This window comes from Marmota marmota, unplaced genomic scaffold (genome assembly GCF_001458135.2).
Source record: "Marmota marmota marmota unplaced genomic scaffold, marMar, whole genome shotgun sequence".
In the NCBI taxonomy this organism is placed as follows: Eukaryota; Metazoa; Chordata; class Mammalia; order Rodentia; family Sciuridae; genus Marmota; species Marmota marmota.
The window spans coordinates 19,044,491-19,062,041 of NW_026000153.1; the positions used below are offsets into that span (position 1 = coordinate 19,044,491).

General features: G+C 38.5%; 1 protein-coding gene across 6 annotated transcripts in view; it reads left to right on the plus strand.

The window, feature by feature from the left end:
• Hecw1 (HECT, C2 and WW domain containing E3 ubiquitin protein ligase 1) overlaps positions 1–8,098 on the plus strand; it is a 391,308-nt gene extending 383,210 nt beyond the window's left edge. For all 6 annotated transcript variants that reach the window (XM_048786494.1, XM_048786498.1, XM_048786495.1 and 3 more), the window contains 3 exons: positions 4,113–4,211; positions 4,788–4,921; positions 8,038–8,098. In XM_048786494.1, the coding sequence (XP_048642451.1) occupies positions 4,113–4,211; positions 4,788–4,921; positions 8,038–8,051 (247 nt within the window). In that variant the 3' untranslated portion in view covers positions 8,052–8,098. The remainder of the gene's footprint in view (positions 1–4,112; positions 4,212–4,787; positions 4,922–8,037) is intronic.
• Positions 8,099–17,551: the final 9,453 nt, after the last annotated feature.

Here is a 17,551-nt window from a genome sequence, read left to right on the forward strand (position 1 = left end):
AAGGAGGAGGAGGAGGAGGAGGAGGAGGAGGAATTCTACCTATAGTCTTACCTCTTTCAAAGTAAATAAACAATTTTCTTCTGGTGGTCTACACTACAGTTCCCTATACAAGGAAAAACCCCATCTCCTGTACTCTGTTTGCTCTCACCCCCCTGGTTGAGAGCAAAAGCAACAGTGACACTAGCTGCAAAGTACTGAGCAAGACACCAGATTCATTTCCTTCCTCATCACTCAAGATTGAACCCAGTGGGCATCCAACATGAGTCAAAGCAATCAGTGAATTGTGCTGGAAATGTGGACCTCGGTCTAAAAGAGTCAAGTTGGTTTCTGTGGGAGCTTGAAATCAGAATGTAAACAATGGGAGGCCTTGGCACTGAGAGAGAAGAAAGGAGCAGAGAGGAGCAAAGGGGAGAACCCAGATAAGGAGGGTAAAGTCCCTCATGTCCCTCCTGTTCCTGAGGCCCAATTACATTCTTGACATGGATTCCTCAGGACACCATCATAACCTTATAATGAAATCCCTTTTGGGCTTAAACTAGTTGAGGTGACTTAAACAAAGATATTTCTAATCAGCACAGGTGTTGGTAGCCAACATAAAATAAGATAGCAATAATGGGCAAAGGTTAGAGAGTGAATGTTTTCAAAAGAGGAAACTGAGATTAGGCTGCCTTTGTACCAGGCAGCCTGGCCCCAGAGAGCAGAGTACTAACCTCCCCCACTTTTTGCTTCTCAAAATGGACACAGTGGAAAAAACCTGGTCTGGTGACAAATAGATTTGAGTCAGTTTCCTCCCTGTACCACTTGCCTGGGGCTAATTGATGATCCTTGGTTTCTTAATCTGTGAATGGAGATAGTCATAACTATAAAATAGAGCTGTGGCAAGAGTCAATGGCTAGATATTCTATAAAAGTTATTTTTAATCTCTAAGTTTTCATGAATAATTAACTGTTATGAGTAGAGCTGATAAAATATTGTAAAGGGTGGTGATAAACAGAATCCTTTTATATTTTTCCTACTAAATAGTTGTCCTTGGTATCCACAGGGGATTGTTCCAGGGAGTGCCCATGAATACTAAAATACACAGATGTCCAAGTGCCTTGCATAAAATGATACAGAATTTGCATATAACTTACATACATCTTCCTGCATATTTTAAAACATTTCTAGGTTACTTATAATACCTAACTGGATGTAAATATTTATCCTACTGTATTGTTTAGGGATAAATTATTAGAAAAAAAAAAGGTATGTGTTCAATATAGATTAAATTTTTCCTTTCCTGAATATTTTTGGTATCCAGTTGATTGAATTCTTGGATAAGAGGATACTAAGAACTGTATAGTGCTGAGATAGATGCTATTTATTATATTAAGGGAAGAATTCTTCTATTTCTGGGTTTATTACAAGGATTTTTTTCCTCCAGAAATTGGTGGTGGATATTATCAAGTAACTTTTCATCTTCTAACAAAAAAGAAAAAAAGCCATGTGATTTTTGTCTTCTGACCTTGTGATTAATTTTAATAATAGGGCTGGGGATGTGGCTCAAGTGGTAGCGTGCTCGCCTGGCATGCGTGCGGCCCGGGGTTCGACCCTCAGCACCACATACAAACAAAGATGTTGTGTCTGCCAAAAACTAAAAAAAAATAAATAAATATAAATAAAAATAAAAAATAAAAAAATAAAAAATAAAAAATAAAAAATAAAAATAAAAAATTAAAAAATAAAAAATAAATAAAAAACTTCTCTCTCTCTCTCTATCTCTGAAAAAAATTAATAATAGAATTCCTAATATTAAATATCCCTTGTTTCCTAAAATTAAACATCTTTAATCATTTTGCATTGTTCTGGGAATGAATTGGTAGGTTCAATTCTATTGTGTTTTATTTAGAATTTTTGTGTGTAAGACTGCAATGTCTTTAGTTTCCTTTCTTGTTGTTATCTTTTTCAGATTATGAGTTACAGTTATAGTAGCTCATAGTGATGAAGAAGTTTTTCACCCTTTCCTGATTTCTGAAACTATTTAAATAACAGAAGGGTTTTTCCATCCCTTAAGCGTTTAGAAGAATGTGTATGTGTGTATACATATATATCCAGTCTTTTTAACATGTATATATATATTTTTAATACATATCTACATATATATAAAAGACTGGCCATATATATGCATATAAGACTGGATATATATTTTTTTTCCCCACATCAATTTTGGATACAATTATTTTTCCTCAAAGTTTACTGGTTTACACTATTGTTATCGGTCTATTTATTTCTTTTTTAATAATCTTGAGTAATTTTTATTTTGCTAGAAAATTTCCTAGGCATAGTGGTGCACACCTGTAATCCCAGCTATTCTGGAACCTGAGGCAGAAGAATCACAAGTGTAAGGCCAGCCTGGGCAACTTAGCAAAACCATGTCTTAAAAATAAAAGGGCTGGAGATGTAGCTCAGCAATACAGCATTTGTCTAGGATGTGCAAAGCCCTAGGTTCAGTACTTGGTTCACAAAAGAAAGAGAAGAAGGAAGAAAATAATTCATTGAGATATTCAATTTTTAACATTAAATGAAAATGGTTATCTCTTAATGTTTTTGTGGATTCCATATCTGTATATACTTCCTACCTGCCATGATTGCTATTTCTCTTTCCTGGGCCACTGGGGGCTACCTCAAAGTGAGAGGGTACTTGGCCAGGCTGTGTTGATGTTTGTTCTGATCCTGATTTGGATCAGTCATCTCCTCCTTATTGACCATGCCCCACCATCATGTTAGAAGCCCCATTTTCAATGCTTTAGAAACTGAGAAAGGTAGGTTAGCCATTATTGGCCTAAAAGTGAATGGTGTTTTTATACACAAAACTGTGTTTGCCATGTTGAACACAACTCAGTTACTGGGTGTCAGAAAAGAGAAGTGAGGGGTGAAACTCTGGTACACATTCTAAGTCTTTTTTTTTCCTGTGAGCCTCATGTGGTTGCACAGTGTCCCCACAGTACCTTCAATGAGACTCTGTTTGGCTCTAATCTCTTCAGAGTCAATAATTTTGACATGTTATTTCATACAAAAAGAATAACTACTTCAGACATGCCAATTTGAAATGTTGTTGTTTATAATTATGCTTTTTCTATGGAATCAGATAATCTATTCATTTTAACTTTTTTACAACCTTTTAAGTCTAAAAATAGTCCCTCAAAGGCAGTGAAGATGAGTTAGTTAGAAATTCCAGCTGGGAAGATCTGAGAAATGGCACCAGTAGGTCCACCATTAAATGAATACCTAGTTAGGTAGAAAAACAGAGAGCCCCTGGGTTATGCAAGTAGGTGCAGAGATGGGCATGACCTATATGGTAGGGAAGCACAGAGTATAGACCAAGCAGAAGGGAACCTGGTTTGGAAACAAGGCAAGAATGGGATCAAGCTCCAGGAAGCCTCAGCATTTTGCTAAACAGGCCACCAGATAGCTAATTGCCCCCCAAAAAGGATTTAAATCAGTAAGGGTCCTCACATCTGAAGGTGGCCAGGTCTGCATGAACAGTTCATCCCAGCAGACACTTTTGTTCTTTCTTTGTGTGTGGCTGGCAATGCTAATTAGTGATGCTCCCTGGTGAATCTCATTGTGATTCCATGGAACTCTTCCCCACTGTCTGCCAGCATGACTGCCACTTGTGATTCATACCCAAGTCCTGCACCTTTCAGCATGGAGCTTCAGGCGATACTATAGAAAGCTTGAATAGGTAAGGACACACTGTCCAGAAAGCTTTCTGTCCTTGGGTTCTGTCTCCCTTGGGTTCCAGTGTGGGCACTTTTTCTCTGATTTCTCCTTTCCCCTTCCTGGGTGCTTTCCCCTTCCTGAGTCCTCATACTCCCAGATCTTTGAAGAGATTCTGGAGAAAATCTGAGAAGTAAGGGAGAGGAGGTTTCCTTTAGTATACATCAAGCACACAAGAATGTTTATGGTAAAGAAGAAGAATGGGTGCCTCCCTTATAACATCAACATCCAAATTCCTTAAGCAGCTTAATTTAAATATCATACAGAGACACGTTTTAAAAATACAAATAAAAATATGTAACAGTGAAAATTCTCACTGACCCTTCCATTTCTCCACCTTCTCTGTGTTCCAGGTTCAGGTTTAGTGGTCGTATCCTAGGCCTGGCTTTGATCCATCAGTACCTTCTGGATGCTTTCTTCACAAGGCCATTCTATAAGGCACTCCTGAGGCTGTAAGTGTATTTATAGACTAGGGTTCCACCCAGCCCTGTCTGCATGACGACGGCAGCAGCACCAGTCTTTCTGGTGCCTCTGGCCTTTTTGTCCCTGCTTTGCCCCAACCATTCCTGTTAGGTTTCTGGCAGTTTTCTGTTTGGGAGATTTACATATCACACATACCTTTTAATGCAACAAAAATGAGTTTGGAGATTTTACCTAAGCATAAGGGAAGACTCTGTTAGCCAAATATTATATCACAGATATGAATCAGCTTGTCTAAGAAATTTAATATTACAAACATTGCATTAAACTATTAAATAGAATTGATTTGTTTATAGCTTGGTTATTTTGAAATGAGAATCCACCAGTCAATAATTACTTCATGTTTATTAGTGTAAATATTTTATTAATTCATTTTTAAAATTGTTGAGTGAACCAAAATCATTAAATAGGCTGGTTCAAAAGTATCAAATGTTAGACTGGGTTGGAGATGTTTCATCCAGAAGTGGCATAACCACAGTTTGGAATAAGGTCTGTGCCCCCATTTGTTCAGTAATTCTGTCTGCCTTGCTCCCTTTGGATTCACTCAGGCCCTGTGATTTGAGTGACCTGGAATATTTGGATGAGGAATTCCACCAGAGCTTGCAGTGGATGAAGGACAACAACATCACAGATATCCTCGACCTCACTTTCACTGTTAACGAAGAGGTTTTTGGACAGGTTTGTGGGATATGAGCTTGGAAAATGGATTTTTGTGTTTTATTATGGAAAATGCACATCACATAAAATTTATCATCTTTTTCAAAATTTTTTTAGTTGTAGATGGACACAATATCTTTATTTTATTTATTTATTTTGATGTGGTGCTAAGGATCAAACCCAGTGCCTCTACCACTGAGCTACAACCCCAGCCCTAAAATTTATTATCTTAACGATTTTTAAGTGTACACTTGAATAATCTTAAGTAAATTGTTAGGAATCTAATCAATCTCCAGAATTTTTTTCAACTTGCAAAACTGAAACACTACCCATTAAACTCTTCATTTCCCCCTTTCTCCAGCTCCTATAACTACTATTCAATTTTTGTTTCTATAAATTTGACCACTCCCGATACTTCAAGTAAGTGGAAACACAACACCACTCTTTTGTGACTTTTCATTTAGCATAATATCCTCAATATTCGTCCATGTGGTAATGTGTCAAAATTTTCTTCTTTTTTAAGGCTAAATAATATTTCATTTTAAGTATGTGCCAACTTTGTTTATCCATTCATCTGTTGATGATCACCTGAGTTTCTTCCATCCACCTCCTGGCAATTAAAAATAATGTATGTTTGAATTCCTGCTTTCAGTTCATTTGGATGGATACATACACCCAGAAATGAGATGATTACTAGATAGTATTGTAATGGGATTTTGTTTTTAAACTGCAGAAAAAGGAATTCTTTCGAATTATAATTCTTTGGTGACTACTTCCTTTAATAAATCTGCCCATGTCCTCTTCCTTCCTTTTCTTGTTATGACATGAATCTATTTAAGGCAGTTTTTGAAAATCCAATGTGATAATGAGTCAGAAAGCATTTGTGTAAAGTATATCATACACATGTAAGATCTTGTTGTTATCTGTGCAACTACAAAAATAATTCTTTCATTTCCATCCAGATAGTCCTCCAAAATATGTTTATCATAATACTATTTAACAAGAAAAAGCTCCCCATGTGTTTTCTACTAGTATTTTTTTATATAACATTAAATCTTTTGATCAAATGGATTACAATTTTATCAGAAGATAACTATAGCTTAGTAAGATTTAAGAATCAAGTTTTGAGAACATCGTTTTCGAGAGACCCCAAAAGCCCATTATATGGTAATTTATAATAGGATTGTTGTAAAATTTTAGTTAGAATACTTGATAAGTACCGTATGTGAATGTGGACAGTGTGCTGGTCAAGGAATGAGGATTACCCGCTCACTAATACAGATCACCCAGCACCCCATATCTCAGTCAAGGATTTTGGATAGGTCCTGGAAAATGTCAAAATTCTTTTATATTTCTTTTGTATAAACATACCTCTGACGAATGTTCCCACACATAATTGAGAAAAAACTACAACAAAAGTACATTTAAATATGTTTGAGAATATGCTACTCATTGAAGTGTCCTGCCACCAAATTAATTGTTCTATAGTACATTAAGAGGTAAAATATGCTGTCCCCCTTTACATGATTACTTTTAACCCATCCTTCACACATTCCCTATGGTAGAAGACAAATTAGTAAAATATACATAATTATTTACAAATTGTATTAAGACAACTGGATAACCATCTTAAAATTTTTCGAGTTAGATCCCTAACCTATCTCTTAACATTGAAATAAATTCCAATTAAATCAGAAACCTGAAAGAAGAAACAAGAGAGAATTTTTCTTTTTAATATTGCAGCAAGGAATACTGCTACAGATATAGCAGAAACTCTCAAAGTCATAAAAATTGTCCTGGTCAAATAAAATTATTTTTATAATTCTACATGGCAAAATGCACCATAAATAAGGTGAAAGTGGCACATTAGTTAAAATACATGACCCAAAAGCTATTTCCTTCAATATTAGAAGAGAACCCATACATAAAAAAGAAATGGTCAGCCAACAATTCAGTAGAAAAGTATCTGTACATGTGTAATACAATTTTTAAACCACTAGTTAAGTACAGTGACACATGATTTGTCTCGTAGCATTGAGCTGTGAGGTGAACTCTTAGGTGAATTTATGACTAAAGGTGAATTTATGACTAAAGATCGCCTCCCAGGCTGGAGTCTAGCTCAGTGCTTGTCTCACATGCGTGAGGCACTGGGTTTGATCCTCAGCACCACATAAAATATATATATATATATTATATATATATATATATATATATATATATATGATGTTGATGGAGCTTTATTTTATTTGTTTATTTATATTTGGTGCTGAGAATCAAACCCAGTGCCTCGCACATGCTAGGCAAGCGCTCTGCCACTGAGCCACAACCCCAGCCCTTAGACCCATCTTTCTAAAGGTCATTATTAGAAAAATCAGCAGATTCAAAACCACTGTTCAGTTAACATACCCGATGTGTGTTTCATTCTCTCCCCTCTGCCCCCTTCCTCCTTTTCCCACAACCTCTATTTCCCTCCCTTTGCTCTGCTCAGGTTACCATGATGGGCATCTTGTCATCCGCTGGTTCTGGGCTGCAGTGGAGCGCTTCAACAATGAGCAGAGATTAAGATTACTTCAGTTTGTCACGGGAACATCAAGTGTGCCCTATGAAGGCTTTGCCGCCCTTCGTGGAAGCAATGGGCTTCGGCGTTTCTGCATAGAGAAATGGGGGAAAATTACTTCTCTTCCCAGGTACATAGCTCCTGTCAGCCTTCAGGAAACTTGCTGTAGAGGGCATAGTGTACTTTGCTATTTACGTCTGGGTAATCACCCTTTGAGATGGGATTCTTTTTTTTTCAATATGTTTTTTAGTTGTAGATGGACACAATACCTTTATTTTATTTATTTTGATGTGGTGCTGAGGATCGAACCCAGTGCCTCACACTTGCTAGATGAGTGCTCTACCACTGAGCCAAAACCGCAGCCTGGAGATGGGATTCTTGCTTGTCACCCAAAGTATGGTTTGAGTTACTACTGAAAGGTGTGGGTGAGGTATCTCTGAGACTTGGAATGAGACTATACTCTTAGCAAGGTTTTGATGATCAATGGTATGTTGAGCTCACTGTCTTGGCCCATGTGTAAGTCGCGGGAAGCTTTCCAACTTAATTTGAAGAGTAATGTCTAACATGCGGAAGGAGGAAAGCAGGGGAAAGAGAGTGAAAGATGCTGGAGGAACCTCGCCAGCACCATGTCATTTTTCTACAGCATGTTACTTGATACTATGTAGAATAGTTATATATTCACATATGTTTCATATATTTCCTGCTGAACTTAAAATATGTGAGTATGAGGTGATAGGTATCCCTGTGTCTTTATAGTGACTTCCATGTAGTATACTATTGTGGGATAAATGCAGAAAAGGAGGAACTGGGGCTCCAGGCAATTTTACAGAATAAATTCTCTATGCCATGAGTTTCAATCCCAACACTTCCTGGATCCTTTCTATGCTACTTCAAGTAGTATAGTCCTGATCAATGAAATAAAGAACATTAAGGGATACTTCTACATAGGTATCACAGTCATAAATACTGCTTCAGCAAAACATTGATTCCCTGTTTTCTTCTTCTGGTATTTTCTAATTTTAAAGGAAGGTTTACAATTAATTCAGATATATTTCTACATGGTAATCACTGTTAGTCAACTTTCCATTACTGTAAAAAAAAAAATACCTAGGATAAATCAACTTGAAAAGAAAAGAGATTGATTGTGGCTCACAGTTTTGGAGGTTTCAGTTCATGACCAATTAACCATGTTGCTTTGGGCCTGTGGTGGCATGGAGGGAGCACATGGCAAGAGGAGACCCATTCATCTCATGGCCGGGGGAAAGAGAGAGAGAGAGAGAGAGAGAGAGAGAGAGAGACAGAGAGAGAGAGAGAGACAGAGAGAGCGGAAGAACAGGATAGACTAGAGTCCCCATATTTCCTTCATGGACATGCTTCCAATGACCTAACTTCCTCCAGTACGCTCTACACCTTCCTACCAGCTTCCAATCACATCACTCTGAGGACCAAGACTTTAACATATGGGCCTTTGGGGGACATCCCAGTTCCAAACCATAGCACCACACAAGTACCTTTCCCTATCAAGGAAGGATTTACTGGACTCTAGTTCTCATCCAACTTTCCCAGACTTCCTGGTGTCCTGGGGACAATGCACCTGAGGTTGGTGAGCTTTGATGGGTATACCCAGATAGTTAACAACAGTTGAAATTTCTGGTGCAATTATCTCAAAGGATCTCATCAGCATGATTCCACCAAAAGCTGAACCTCCTGAATGAAGTCTCGCAAGAAAATAAGAACAAAAATATCAGAATTTCTACTCATGTAGTTTAATGATAGGTTTCGAGAATAAAGCCATTTTTTGAAACATTCTGCCTTTATTTTAGAGAAATGCAGTTTGAGTCATCACTCAGTGATTGCTTACCCCTATGTATAGTCTGAAGCTTGAGGAAGGAATGAGACACAACAGGGTACCTGCTTACACTCTAGGGGGAAACAACCTGATGGCAACAAATTACAACACAAGGTAGAATCAGAGAAATGCGAGGGGGTTAAAACAATTTGAGAATGTGAAACAGAGACTGAATCCTTATTAAGTTGCCCATAGAAGAGACCCCAAAGAAACTGGCATTGAGGTAGACATTAGGAGGCAAGGATTATGGATAGAGGGAATTCTAGGCTGAGGGAGTAGCATGAGCAAGGCCTGGGGTAAGCATTGGCCATCACAGAAGATAAGATGAGATGTCCCAAGAGATATCACAGGTATGGAGTTGAGATTGTCTAGTGGGCCACCAAAAAAAGACTCATCTGAGAAGTCTCTGCCTCATTCTTCAGAAAGTGAGTCATTGCTTTTGTCACCATTACACTCAAAGTTTTGAAAGCTTTGAAAGATGCATTAATACTGTTCACTCCACATAAAGGGCTCTTAAAAAGGGCATTGGGCTTTTGAACAGATTTGTCACATCTGGAACAACCCCTAAAACACTGATGATGTGTGAGCCCTGAAGAAGGTTTCTGGGGGGAAGTGGGAACTTTTTCCTGGGATAGGAGGACTCCCAAGAAGCAAATGCCCCTGAGAGGACGATGAAAATAACCCACTGAATAGATTCCCTTGAACAGGCTGCTTTGTACAGTCTCTGAATATTCAAGAACTTTAAAAGTGTCACCTGTGTGTAGAGAGACAAACATAACCTCTGGCTTCCCAGAACCGGTTCAGGAAGTACTGGCCAGGCCACGTGGCAAGCAGCAGGAAGCCCTGAGGCCCACAGAACCCTCAAAGCAGACTCAAGGTGCCCCAAGGCTTCCCACAGGCTGTGAGCCTCAGCAGGGTTGGCCCACACCCAGGAGAGGGGGGCCTGGGGCTATTACTTCCTCAGATCTTTTCTCTACAGAAAGAAAAAGGCAGCTGGTTTCCCAGGTGAAAATGCCAAAGAGTGTCATAGCAAAACCCCAGTGGTAATCCAGCCTAAATAAAACCTTTGCATCTGTCCAAGTCTTTGCCTTCTAAAAAGTGTATGAGGCTGAGGAAAAATGACTTCGAAGGTAGTCGTTTCTAGGAAGAAATTTAGTATTCTTTCCAGTGGAAAACCTTTGTATACCGCCATAGCTGAAGTCTACGTACGAGAGGTAAAATGGGCACTGGGGTTGAGGTCAGGGAACTCGGAGGCTGGGTGCCTAACGGGTCATCCATATGGACTTACCTGCTACACAGTTTGGTGGAGAACTTGAAATGGAAAGGAAGATTTAAGATAAGTACCAGAGATTTTAGTGAATGCAATATCTAGAAACTCAGAGAGTCAGAGGAGTAGAAGGTATATCTAGATCACTGACTATTTTAGACATAGCCTACAGAAAAATAATAATAATAATAATAATAATTCTCTACATCATAACTCAGTATGTGCATATGTGCTGGTTTGCATGTATGTATGTGTATATCTGAAATTTCCTTAAATCAAGATTTTATGCTTATTACCTGCAGTACATACTACTTTCTACTCCACCTATTTTAATAAAATAAAGTGTAAGAATCTGTAGTTTAAAAAAAAACAGATCTAAATGGCATGAGTTTTAAAGACAGAAATTTTTTATCAAGGATTGCAAAGTAATAATCTGGAATTCACAGTGAGGAGTGAGGATGCTCATCTACATTACAGAATGTGGGACACTAGACGGTATCTCCTCATAAGGACTGGAGAAGGGACACTGGAACGTCTGGAAAGACTTTAAGGAACTTGGAGAGTTTTCTTGCTTTGATCAAGAGCTTAAGGAGGGGACATAGAAAATAGGTTAGAGCAGACATAGCCCCAGGCACAGAGGTGAGGTGACAAGGAAAGGAATTCACATTTGAGTCAGGAGCCAAGGATATCAGAGCCATGAGTCATGAGTGGATCAACGGACCTAAAAGTTGCAAAGAAAATTCTAATGTACTTTACTGTGGATGTAAACTGAACCCAGGCCCAGAACTTGTTGGTAGTAGTTAGCTTACTGTGCAGCAATGGTCCTCAAGATAGGGGTGAAGGTGATTTTGCACAGTCCATGGAACATTTGACCATGTCTGAAGACTTTGGGGGTTATGAGAATATCTTAAAATGCACAGGACAGCCTCCACTACAAAGAATTATCAAGTTCAAAATGCTAATAATGCCTAGGTGAGAAACCCTGCTCTGAGTTCTGCTAAGACTAGAAGAGAACTGACAAAGGAGTCCTGAGGAAGCCATCAAGGAGCCCAGGAGAGAAAATGGGAGCCATTGGGAAACCAAAAAGAAGCCAAGAGGAGAGAGGTGTTCAAGAGCAAGAGCTACCAAATGCTGGTGGGAGTAGAGTACAGACTTTCTGGGGATCAAGAAGTTATTGACAAAGTTGAAAAAGTGGGTTCAGCCGGACGCGGTGGTGCGTGCCTGTAATCCCAGTGGCTTGGGAAACTGAGTCACAAGGATTGATTGCGAGTTCAAAGCCAGCCTCAGCAACGGTGAGGTGCTAAGCAACTCAGTGAGTCCCTGTCTCTAAATAAAATACAAAATAGGGATGGGGATGTGGCTCAATGGCCAAGTGCCCCTGGGTTCAATCCTGGGTATCCCCCACCAAAAAATGGGTTCAGCAGGGATGAGGACAATGCCCATCCTAATGAATGAGGCTATAGTTAGGCAGGGGAAGAAGATTAGCCTGAAGGAAAGACACCACTTTCACAACTGGCCTCACAACTGGCTAAGCAAGGAGCAGCAAGAACTAGTGACTGGACTGTCTGGAGTTTTGTTTGTTTTTGACCAGCATTAAGGTCTCTACTGGATGGGACCAAGACTTTCTTTGACACTGCCCAAATTTATCCATTGAAATGTTAACATCGGAAACATTAGAGGAGACAAAGAGATCAACTATGCAGATGACACAAATTAGAAGACTAAGTGCAGCACAGTCCAAATCCAAAATCTTCCCAAAGTTTTGGAACCCTAGGTTGGCATCAACATAAATTTAAATGGAATTTAATATGGCATGATTATAAAGATCCTTGTGGAGTTTCAAAGCATGAATTATGAGATGAAGGTGACTCATTTGCAGTAGGTCATGGGTAAAACACCAGGATATTAAATCACCACAGTATGACACAGTTCCTAAAACCATTATGACAATCATAGTTACATTATTAAGAGAGTCTTATGTTTAAATAATGATTCACGGGAGATGAAAGGCATTTATGTGTGTTCTATCCTCAATTCTCCCCAAAACCCTCTACAGCCTATATTATTATCCCCATTGCACAAGTGAGAAGACTGAAGCTCAGAAAATTGAATTTTCCAAGGTCATAAAGCTGGTTAGTGGCTGACTGGGACCAGAATAGAGGTTTTTCCAAACCATTTCCCCACCCCCACCTAGCAGCACTTGGTCCAGTGCACAGGGACGAGTGCTGGTGCTATTCGAACCACACTTGGAGGGTTGCCAGCACATGGGAATGCTGACTTGAATTGTGACTTGATTGCATCCATTCATTCTAGATGACAAACTAGAATTTATCTAAGGGAGCTAACCAAAGCTACTGATAAATACAATAACAATTAACTAGTAAAGAAACTATGGACATTCAGACTAAGTTTTGTTTGCCAGTGCTTTCTGCTTATTCCCCAGATTTATCTTAATCATGATTAATTTGATTCCAACTGATTTGTAAATATGAGATTTTTTTTTTCTGTAGTATTGCTACAGAGAAAAAAAAAAATTGGGAGGAGAATTGTCCCCAAGTGCCATTAAAATGACCAGAGGAAAACCAAGAAGATGTCTGCCTGTTCAAATCACACTCCTGGCTAATTCATCTAGTTTCAAAAGCACACTTGGGATTTTTCTGCCCCACTTGACTTGGTTAGCCCAGGGCATATTCTAGTTTCAATCTTTCTGAAGATAAATAAGAATCGTTGACCTCATTGTCCTACTTGGTTCGCTGACTTCCCTTTCACTTTCAAATGCTCAAATACTCTCTTTTAGGAAAATATTTCAATAAGGAAGGAACCTAGGCCTGCGTGAATCTTAGGTAATAACCAATGAACACTGCTATTTTTGGTTTGTTCCCAGTTAAGTCCTTAAGGCCTAAGGTCAGATACTGCATTGTGCTGTGCCCGTCTTCAGAGTTTGAGGAGGCTGTGGGGGAGCAGAGAAGGGGAATCAGGTGAAGGACAATTCCCCAAGGACAACAAGGGAGCTGTTACCAGAAGGACAGATGGATGCTAGGAAGACAAAATCAAACAACAAAACAACAACAGCAAAAATACCAGCATCCTCGCCAGACATGCAGGAAGATTCATCTTACCCTCTTCCTCTTCCCTCCTTCTTCATCCCCCATCCCACATAATCTCCTCATACCCTGAGTACTGCATTAACCTGCACAATGATCTGATACTCTGATTTATATATTACAAAACAAAAGAATAAATAACAGAACCAAAGGATCTTATAATTTTTAATGTCCCAAACAAAGTTCTAATGGAAGAAGTTTAATTTTGCTTATTTGTATGTATGTTTGTTTTATGGTTTTATTTTGTTTTATGTTATTTTGAGTACTATATTTCTCTGCTGGTTGGTGTCACAAAACATCAAGATCAACACACCACTCCTTCTAGGGAGAAAAAGATTTCAAATTAATCTTCGGGTGTATTAGTCACCTTTCTCCCCACTTTGATACAAGACTCAAAATCAACAGAAGCTTCTACAGATAAGCAACTTCGAACAAGAAGCAGCTAGTCAGGTGATCTGAATCTCATATCAGATCACCTGACTAGGAGAAATCTTGTGTACTCCTCTCTACTCATTGCTAGAGACCCATATGGGTGTTTCCTGGCCCGTGTATTAGTAGAGTGGCAGGGAAGACATTCCTGTCTAGGGCAGATGCTGGCAAGCATAGGCCTGCAGGATGAAGCACATAACGAAGACAGCAGAATCTGGGACAGTGGTCTGAGGATGTCCCAGGCATTGAGAGAAGGCCATCTCACCAGTTCAGCTTTTCTTAGAAATGCACTTCAGCTTTAGGTGATGCATGTTCTACCAAGGCAGAGGAGTCAGACTTGTCCCCAGGGCACACCTGACTTGAGTGAAGAATTGGATCTCAGATTCCAGAGCACTATGGACTCCTTCCAGTTGATACACATGATTTACAGAGGCCCAAAAATCAGGACTAGGCAAGAATACTTGGGAATATGATCCTTTAACAGAAATTCTATTTCTGCCTCTTTCACTGAAGTTCATATCTCAATTGCAAAATCAGAGTGATACCACAGAGTTGATATATGGTTTGCTTGTGTAGTCCTAGTATAGTGTAGTTCACTTACAAATACCAACCACTCATTTCTAGTTGTTCCATTCCCTTTACTGGTCTGTTTATATCTAGAAGGCTATGGTTTGTAGTTTGCAATGTTTTATGGTCCTGCTCACCTTTGATTCCATTTTGAAGTCATAGATATATCCAGAAACAGTTATATCATTGAAACACTCTCACCAATCTTTTCTCCTCCATTCAGGGCACACACGTGCTTCAACCGATTGGATCTTCCACCATATCCCTCATACTCTATGTTGTACGAAAAGCTTTTAACAGCAGTAGAAGAAACCAGCACCTTTGGACTTGAGTGAGAAAATGGCACCTCGCCTGACATTTTCCTGGCCAGTGACATCACCCAGTTCTGGGATGACCCCTTTTCCTTTTCCCTTGGTCAACTCTCCTTTGATTTTGGTATTCCATGATTTTTATTTTCAAACCAAATCAGGATTGACAAAAGCTGTGCATGAAGAACTGCCTTCTTCTAAGATCTAACCTTCAGGCTTATCTCCTCTGTTTTCAATGAACTGCTAGCCTGTATGCAATATTAAAAAACAGCTGTCTCAAGGTCTGTGTATATCTCCACATACCTCCATTATTAACAATGAAATACGAATGCAAGTTACGCTACACTTGACCAAATGGTAATAAATGTTTACTTCCATTTCTATCATTTAAGAGAAAATTTGAGCATTAAGCATTCCAAGCTTTTATACACCCATGTCTTCTAAGCAGAACCATCATTTTTTTTTATCATTTCTAACAACCAACTCCAAACCTAGAAGTTGATCAACTCTTTGTTTTCCTCCCATTCTGCTTTACTCTGTGCATATTATCCATTCAAAGGACAGCAGTGGCAAAACTGAAATTTTTATATATTCATGATTTACAGATGGCATCAGTCCCATCAGCTGGAACTAGCCTAGCCATATGGTGCATATACGACACTCCCAACAATTACCCACAGCAAGTAATACACGTCCTGCTGATGAGATGCAGTGCATCCCAAAGGTTGTGGGGATTGTGGGCTCAACTTGGGTTCAGAGAAGTCTAGATGGGGAGCACTCTTGGTGAACACTTACCACATAAGAAGCACAAACCTGTGCCCATGTCTAAGAAGGATATTTTGATTAGTGTAGACCGAAGGAGGAGGCTCAACCCCATTGTGTTGTATAGAATGTGGGAAAGCAAACAGAAGAAAGAAAAAGACATATCACATTGAATTAAATATCTGAATTCTACACTGTTTTGTTCAGTCTAGCTACCATTCTCCTTCACAAAAGAAAAAAAATGTATAGATAATCTTGTGACTTTCATTAAAGCCAAGTTTACTTACTTGGCAAACTTTTTTTTTAACTTTGGTATTGATTTTTTCATACTTGTTTCTTCTCTTTTTTAAATTATGGTTATCAAGTTCCTTCACATCTGATTGTCCACAGGGACAATATGAAATAAGAAGCTGCAGAGAGTGATGGTGCTTGTTAGGGATCAAGGGCAATATGTACTTCTCCTTCATCCATAGCAATCCTCCAAAGGCACGTTGATTTGTGTCAAAATAAATATCCAGTTTCTTTTCGCCTTCAATAAAAAGATATCTCAGAAAACTTTGGTTTTCAGAAAAGCAGTTGCAGGCTCCAAAGACAGCCTCACCTCTTGATTACATTTGAGATAAACCCAATCATAATGGTCATTTGCTATTTTTGTAACCTTGTTATCCATGTTGTCTGAAATATGTCATAAATGAAAGTGTTTTTCTTCACTGGGAAAAGAAGAGCTAAAGAGACCCAACTATTTAAATGTCACATTGTTTTAAGTGTATTAAAACAGGGAGAAATGTAAGACAACATTGATTTCAGATCAAGCCTTGCCTTATGGCTCCTTATACTGTGTCTGGGCAGTTCATTATTTGTGTTCCCTGCATTCTAAAATAAAACATTTTCTTAGTAGAAATTATTTACAATGTTCAGCATCCCTTCATGCTGTGTAACTATTGTCAATCAGTAGTATGTTATATGTGTTAAATTTACCCTTCCTTGTGGTCTAAAAAGAATACTTACCAAGATGAGATGGAATATGTAAGTTATATGATACAGAATTTGAAAGTAATGGATTCCATTGGAGCTGTTAATTTATTTATGAAATCAGAACATAAGAATTGCTGGATGCAGTTGCTCATGCCTGTAATCCCAGCAACTCGAGACTGAGGCAGTAGTAGGATCACAAGTCCAAAGTCAGCCTCCACAACTTAGTGAAGCCCTAAGCAACTTAGAAAGACCCTGTCAAAAAAAAAGAAAAATAAAATAAAAATGGCTGGGGATATGCCTCAGTGGTTAAGCATGCCTGGGTTCAATCCCTGGTACAAAAAAAAAAAAAACATAAGGATTACTCAAATCATTTTTACCATATGCTTAGTCTAATATTTTGAAAAGCAACTCTAATACAGGGGCATCTTTCATTTTCAAAATTTGGTGTTATACATATACAAATATTTATTAATTCAAGCATTCAACTCTTTTTTTAGTACTTATATTATTTGTTGGAAAGAAAGCTGAAAGGAAAAGATAAAGCCTACTCCTAGAGTTTTACATAAATATCTAATTAATCTATTAATTTGATTAATTAATATTTATTCTACCCTTATACAAAAGGAATAAGTTATCTTGGAAATTATATATAAATGGATAACATGGGTATAGATGGTTCCTCAATTAATATCCTTATCTACCACCTCTCCCACCAATGCCTTGGCTCTAGATGTATCCCACCTAGCATCACAGTGTTTCATAAATGTGCAAAATGCCATAAAGAGATACTGATGTCAATGTCACCTAAAAAGAATGTAAAGTTTGCTCAATGAGGCC